Raw genomic sequence first — 8,078 nt, 5'->3', positions numbered from 1 at the left:
GGGTAAAAAAAAAAAAAAAAAAAAAAAAAAAAAAGTAAACTCAAAATGGATTAAAGACCTAAATATATGGCCAGACACTATAATGCTCTTAGAGGAAAACATAGGCAAAACACTCTATGACATAAATCACAACAAGATCCTTCTTGACCCACGGCCTAGAGAAATGGAAATAAAAACAATAATAAACAAATGGGACCTAGTGAAACTTAAAAGATTTTGTATAGCAAAAGAAACCATAAACAAGACAAAAAGACAACCCTCAGAATGGGAGAAAATATTTGCAAATGAAGCAACTGACAAAGGATTAATCTCCAAAATTTACAAGCAGTTCATGAAGCTCAATATCAAAAAAACAAACAACCCAATCCAAAATGGGCAGAAGACCTAAACAGACATAGCTCCAAAGAAGATATACAGATTGCCAACAAACACATGAAAGGATGCTCAACATCACTAATCATTAGAGAAATGCAAATCAAAACTACAATTAGGTGTCACCTCACACCAGTCAGAATGGCCATCATCAAAAATTCTACAAACAATAAATGCTGAAGAGGGTGTGGAGAAAAGGGAACCCTCTTGCACTGTTGGTGGGAATGTAAACTGATAGAGCCACTACGGAGAACAGTATGGAGGTTCCTTAAAAAACTAAGCATAGGAATACCATATGACCCAGCAATCCCACTACTGGGCATATACCCTGAGAAAACCGTAATTCAAAAAGAGCCATGTACCAAAATGTTCACTGCAGCTCTATTTACAATAGCCAGGACATGGAAGCAACCTAAGTGCCCATCGACACATGAATGGATAAAGAAGATGTGGCACATATATACAATGGAATATTACTCAGCCATAAAAAGAAATGAAATTGAGTTATTTGTAGTGAGGTGGATGGACCTAGAGTCTGTCATACAGAGTGAAGTAAGTCAGGAAGAGTAAAACAAATACCATATGCTAACACATATATATGGAATCTAAAAAAAAAAAAGTACTGATGAACCTAGTGGCAGGGGAGGAATCAAGACGTAGACATAGAGAATGGATTTGAGGTCTTGAGGGGGTGACGGGATAGGGAGGGGGAAGCTGGGGTGAAGTGAGAGTGGCACGAACACATATACACTGCCAAATGTGAGATAGATAGCTAGTGGGAAGCAGCCACATAGCACAGGAAGATCAGCTCGGTGCTTTGTGACCACCTGGAGGGGTGGGATAGGGAGGGTGGGAGGGAGATGCAAGAGGGAGGAGATATGGGGATATATGTACATGTACAGTTGAGTCACTTTGTCATAAAGCAGAAACTGACACAACAGTGTAAAACAATTATAGTCCAATAAATATGTTTAAAAAAACCCCCAAAAAACAAAACAAAGCAAAACTACAATGAGGTATGACCTCAAACGGGTCAGAATGGCCATCATCAAAAAATCTACAAACAATAAATGCTGGAGAGGGTGTGGAGAAAAGGGAACCCTCTTGCACTGTTGGTGGGAATGTAAACTGATACAGCCACTATGGAGACAGTATGGAAGTTCCTCAAAAAACTAAAAACAGAACTACCATACGACCCAGCAATCGCACTACTGGGCACATACCCTGAGAAAACCGTAATTCAAAAAGAGTCATGTACCACAATGTTCACTGCAGCTGTATTTACAATAGCCAGGACATGGAAGCAACCTCAGTGTCCATCGACAGATGAATGGCACATATATACAATGGAATATTACTCAGCCATAAAAAGAAACGAAATTGAGTTATTTGTAGTGAGGTGGATGGACCTAGAGTCTGTCATACAGAGTGAAGTAAGCCAGAAAGAGAAAAACAAATACCGTATGCTAACACATATATATGCAATCTAAAAAAAAAATGGTTCTGACGAACCTAGGTGCAGGACAGGAATAAAGACGCAGACGTAGAGAATGGACTTGAGAACACGCGGAGGGGGAAGGGGAAACTGGGACGAAGTGAGAGAGTGGCATGGAAATATATACACTACCAAATGTAAAATAGAGAGCTAGTGGGAAGCAGCCACATAGCACAAGGAGATCAGCCTGGTGCTTTGTGACCACCTAGGGGGGTGGGATAGGGAGGGAGATGCAAGAGGGAGGACATATGGCGATGTATGTATATGTATGGCTGATTCACTTTGTTATAACGCAGAAAGTAACACACCATTGTAGAGCAATTATACTCCAATAAAGATGTTAAAAAAAAACCCCAAACTACTATGTATAAAACAAATAAGCTACAAAGATATACTGTACAGCACAGAGAAAATAGCCATACAGAGAATATAGTTTATAGTAATTTTAGATGGAATATAATCTATAAAAATTTAATCAATATGTCGTACACCTGAAACTAATATAATATTGTAAATCAACTAAACTTCAATTAAAAAAAATTCTATGTCAAATAAATGCAAAAATACCTGAATATGTATTGTATCTTATCAATAAAATAGGATAAATACTTATAAAAAATTAACAAGGAACCTTTCCAGGCAACTCATAAATGAATATAAATGACTGAAAAGCATTAAAAACAAAATGACTGAAAATCATAATCGAAGGAATAAAAATAAAAAATGATACCATATTTTTGTATTATATTTTATCCTATTGTATATTCACCTATTAAAATGGTAAATATAGTAACACTTGGTCATACCTAGTATTGATAATATTTGCGGGAAATGGGAATTCTCATCTTGTGCTGATGGATACATACATGGGTAAAACGTTTTTGGAGGGCAATTTGATGACATACAGCAAAACCCGAAAATATACAAAATTTTGGACACAATAATTCCACTTCTAGAAATTGATTCTAAGTAAACAGGGATGTACACAAGGGTAGAGGAATAAGAATATTCATCATGTTTTTATTTTTTTTAATTAATTTTTATTGGAGTACAGTTGATTTACAATGTTGTGTTAGTTTCTGCAGTACAGCAAAGTGAATCAGTTATACATACACATATATCCACTCTTTTTTGGATTCTTTTCCCATACAGGTCATTACAGAGTATTGAGTATCTATGCTTTTATATTAGCAAGAGATTGCATGAATTTAAATGTTCGACATTTGAGAATTGGTTAAATAAGATATGACACCTCCCACTAATGCAGGCATCAAAAATAAAACTGTAGAAAAATATTTAGAGACATGGAAAGATGACTCCTGTGTACCATTAAGTGAAAAAAGTTACAAGCAGTACTTAGAGTATGATTTCATTTTAGTTAGAAAAATATATAATGTATATATTAATGGCTAGGAAAAAGATATTTGTGCTGGTTACCTCTGGGCCAGGTAATTATAGATCATTTTCATTTCTTCTTTTTGCTTCTATTTTTAATTGCTCTACAATGCAGACGCACTGCTCTTATAATAAAAACTCCAATAAAACTTATTTTTCAAAAAATATCAATGCTAATGCCCTATAAATGATGCTGTGAGAAATACCCGTGTTGGGCCTTAGTGGCCAAAAGAAATATTTGACAGAAGGCTGCAAATGGGCTTAGGTGCTGTGGGGAGGCCTGAGATGCTGCTGCTCTGAAAATGGAACCCTGCAGGGTACTGCTTGGCCTTGGAACACCAAAGGCCATGGGTGGCATGGGTGCTGGCCTTGCCCTCCAGAGCAGATGGCACAGTTTAGGCCTCGCTGCACAAAGAGCAACCGGAAAACAAGGACAAAACATTTAGCATCTGCCTTGCCTGGGACAAGGGATTCAATTAGGCTGGGTCAACTCTGCATGGACGAGCCTCTACTAGGCATTTTCCATGTCTATGTCATATAGCAAAGAGTGTGACAGCAGCAAGGGACTCACTTGTCCCAAGTCTTCATTTACAGTTACGGAAAGTGAGGCTCAGATGAGCCCATGCACGTGTCACTCAATCAACATTCCTTCTTGAAAGCTGTAACAGTGGCTTGAAGTGAAAACAATGCTAGACTGTCTGAAAACTAAAACAGCCATTTCTGGGTAGACTCACCTACTGGGACTCTCAACACTCAACCTTTACAGAGAAGAGGTGGTGCTGACATACGGCTTTAAAAACCCCAAATCTCCCTTCTCCTCTTCCTCCCATGAAAACACGAGCATCAAGGCCCATGAGTTACTGTCCCTGTGCCACAGAACCGTGGAGCTCTTTGAATCTTTTGTGGCCAAGTGGCCTTGTAGATGGGAGAAATACACACACATGAATCTCAACATTTACTGGCTACAGTGGGGCTGGCGAATGGCTTTCATCCTATATACCAATCGCCAACATGCTTGGTTGGAATGTTAAAATGAATTCCAGTAGCTCCTTGTTGGTTATCTATTTTTTATGTAGTAGCGTATATATATTTTTTATTTATTTTTTTATTGGGGTGTAGTTGTTTTAGGGAACTATACTCAATATCTTGCAATAACCTATAATGGAAAAGAATGTAGAAAAATACATATATTTATATATATGTATAACTGAATCACTTTGCTATACACCCGAAACTAACACAACACTGTAAATCAACTATATTTCAATAAAAATTTTTAAACACACACACACACACATACACACACATGTGCACACACCACACAAAAGGGTTAAAAAAAAAAAATGAATTCCAAGGCAGAGCCCGGGCTGAGTGTCATGATTGATTAGGGGTGTCTTGGCTGTGGAAGGGGTGATTAACAAATATCTTTGCCATATATTTCCATCCTGATCTAGAACATTTGTTACCCTCAGCACAGTGTTTCTTCATTCAGTCTCTCTATTGATTACTCATTCTTATGGAATGTCAGATTAATTCTTTCAAATATTACTTTATAACATCCTCCTACTTTAAAAACCCTCTAAAGTTACCTCCCCATTTCCCACATAGCAAAGCTACCCCCATACCTAATAATCAAGGTCCTCCACAATTTGATGCTGTTTACCGTTCTGAGTTCTAAGCAACCCTCCACAGAATCTCCCCTCTGGCCTCTGGCTCATTTCTTGTACCCAGAGCGCATACTCTGGTCTGAAAGGACCACCAGCAGGAGCCAGGGATGGGAGCTGGTCCAAAGGGGAGCAAATGGACTAACGGATCAGGATGAGTCACTAGCCAGGGAGGCCCCAGATGGAGGGAGGCTGTTAGGATGCTTCCAGTAAGGGTTGGAGTCACACTTGAGTGGACAAGCTCTGGCTGGCTGAGGCTTGCTCCTTGTGAAGGCCTAGTTTCTATCCCAGCTCAGCTGCCTGTCATCCGTTTTAAAGCGGCGGGGGTCTTACAGCTGTTTCTGAACAGACACCTGATGCACATCTCACAGGTTTTCATCTCCTCCGGGCTCCTGGCATCTTCCTCACCTCGAGGGCCTCTTTCCTTTCCTTTGTGCCTATTTGAATCCCTACCCCCCACCCTTCAGTGCTCAGCATCAAAGCGTAACAGTGAGGCTCTGGTCTGTCTCCAGTGACGTACTTCTCAGAGTCCTGATACTTGACACCATTCCTTAATTCATCTCCACGATTCCACATGGATCTCTCCTAGTTCAATGGTGTTGGCAAGATGCTGACATTCACCACTAGAGTCCATTTTGCCCATGCAGTTACATTCAGGGACTTTATGCATACTGCCTCCGTGGTCTACTCAGGTGGAGCGGTCTGGATGTGAACTAGGGCATTAAGGTGTCTCTTAACTGTTAGATTTAAATACCAGTCTAAGGTACCAAAGCACTATAAACTAGGAATGGAATGCAGCAGCATAAAGCACAATAAATTCTTATTGCCCATGGCTAAAATAAGACAAAATATTATTCCAGAATAAGGGAGAAAGAAAGTAAAGCTATCATGGAAAATATAGCAGGTTGACTTTTCCAGCACGCTGAATGGCACCTGAGTGACCCAAGAGTTACTGAACTTGAAAATAAACAACAGCTGCACACCCTGCTAGTGACTGGACAATAAGTTATGACAATCTCTCATAGTGAAGGGCCTAAAATAAAAAGTTTACAATGCACATGTTTAATTTGGAATAAATTTACCCTTTATATGCCAAAACAAACAAAAAAAAGAAGTTTAAACTTCTGTGAATTCTGATCAACGTGACGTGCAAAAACTCAATGCCAAGTTTGCTACCACAAACAGCGCTACTCCTTACTGTATCTGTGTTTTATTTTTACCCAGATCAGAAACAGAGAAATCAGAAGCTTTTTCCATAGGCCTGTATGCATTCTTCGCTAATTTCAGATGTTAACAAAAAACTGAAGGCAATCTCTCTGTGCTGGAACCCTAAAGATACCAAGCCCTGGGGCCGTATTGTTAAGTTATGACCAGTATGACCGAGAACCCATTGGCTTCCTGTCCCCTGCACGTGGGCGAGTAGAAGAGCAGAGGAAATTTCAACACTGAGCCAAGGACATAATTCTAGCTACCGTGACCAACATCTGGGGCCACATACAGTGAGCGTGAAGATTTTCTCCATTTTGTAGGCCTGTTTTTCCCAGGCCTTTGAGGGCAGAGGACTTATTCTCCACCCTGACCGTCCCCAGAGGTCATGTAGAGGTTGCTCTGGCATCTCCACCATTCTGGGGTGAGGGGCCCAGGATGCGGATGCCCTCGAACAACTCTCTGCTACAAGAGGGTGCCAGCCACATGGGCAATAACTTGGTGGAGGTTACCAATGACAGACGCCAGGGAAGTTCTACCGGCTTAAACGCTTGCCTTGAGGAGTCTCTCTGGGTTGGTTGTACGCCCCACCTACTGAAGGAGGTTTAAATAGATTGCCTGGCTTTTGGGAGGCACTGATATTGCAGTTTTCTCCTTGAAGGCTGGTTATAGCTCTAATTTAGGTAAGAAGAGGTCATGGAGGAGTACTGGGATACAGCTGGCAAGGGGTGAGGAGATATAGGAGCTGTTCTGCACTGCTGTATCTTTCTCCAAATTCAGCACCATCAATCTGACTGAGAGAATCTGGACTGTGGCATCAGCCCAAGAGGATTTAGAAAGGAGCCCCATTAGACACTGGACAAGCTCAGGTCTAGACTAAGAACTTCAGTCACCTCATACGGAAAGTCAGCCAAGTTTCCACTGGTGAGTCTGGATTCTGGAGGCAATTTAGTGATTTCCTGTTGGCCACCCCCAACTGCTGCTTCCCTCCCACCTGCAAGTAGTCACCCACCCATAAATCCTGTCCAGCCCTGGATCTCTGCCCAATGTTCCAGAGGGCTGGACTCACCAAGGAGAGCGGAATTCCCAGGATCCAGGCCCAGCTGTGTTCCCAGCGGAGACGTCAGCACCGAAGGAAGGTTCGGTCCAGTGGCTGAGAGCAGGGCCCTGATGTCGTCCAACTGCGTGGGGACGTGGGGGGGATCTGTGGGAAGGCAGATGGTGCATCAGGCAGGTTAAAGCATAAAGGCTGTGTTAAGCGGAGAGGGAGAGGCGGCCATGCATGTCAGTGTGTCTGTGTGTAAGGCAGGCGTTACTATTGTTACCTTTAACATCGTTTTTCCTATAGAGAAGGTGTTCCCATCAAGGTGAGTCTGAATTTCAATATAATATTTGATGCCTGAAACTGTAAGGTCAGTAATAAGAATCAGGCATGGTGATTTCCGGAGTTCCTTACTGTATGCCACTCTATCCCACAGTACCACTGGGCACTCTATAAACGCATAGTTAAACGAAACTATATTATAAATGCACTTTAAAAAAGCCAGTGCTTCTTCAGCATTTACTAGATGCCAAGTTCTGTGCTAAAATATTTTTCATTTAACTCTTATAACAACCTTTAGAGGGAGGTACTTTGTTATCGTCCACACAGACTGGGATACACCACAGGAATTTCTTATTTCGAAGGATCCTCTGAGTCGCTTTTTTCTAGGAAGAAAAGGGTCCAATTGTGAGGCTGGGAATTTGCTTTGTGATCTGGATTTTTATGCCCAAGTAGGATCAGAGAAGCAGGATAGGGATGATTTATTATTCAAAATCTTGTAAGGAGTCAGGGCTGACGTCATCAGGAATCACAGTTAACCAGAGGTAAAAGTGACGAAAAGGAAAGTATAGTGGCTTGCTTATTATTTCCACGGAACAAATAAAGAGGCAAGCACCTGCCGAAC

General features: G+C 41.1%; 1 protein-coding gene across 1 annotated transcript in view; it reads right to left on the bottom strand.

Moving 5' to 3' along the window:
- ADAMTSL1 (ADAMTS like 1) overlaps window positions 1–8,078 on the bottom strand; it is a 472,821-nt gene that overhangs the window by 84,838 nt on the left and 379,905 nt on the right. The window contains exon 23 of the mRNA XM_007455564.1: window positions 7,202–7,336. Coding sequence (XP_007455626.1) covers window positions 7,202–7,336 — 135 coding nt within the window. The remainder of the gene's footprint in view (window positions 1–7,201; window positions 7,337–8,078) is intronic.

Source organism: Lipotes vexillifer, unplaced genomic scaffold, assembly GCF_000442215.2.
Source record: "Lipotes vexillifer unplaced genomic scaffold, Lipotes_vexillifer_v1.1 scaffold912, whole genome shotgun sequence".
In the NCBI taxonomy this organism is placed as follows: domain Eukaryota; kingdom Metazoa; phylum Chordata; class Mammalia; order Artiodactyla; family Lipotidae; genus Lipotes; species Lipotes vexillifer.
Note: the sequence above shows the minus strand (reverse complement) of the source record. Positions and strands in the feature narration are given on the sequence as shown.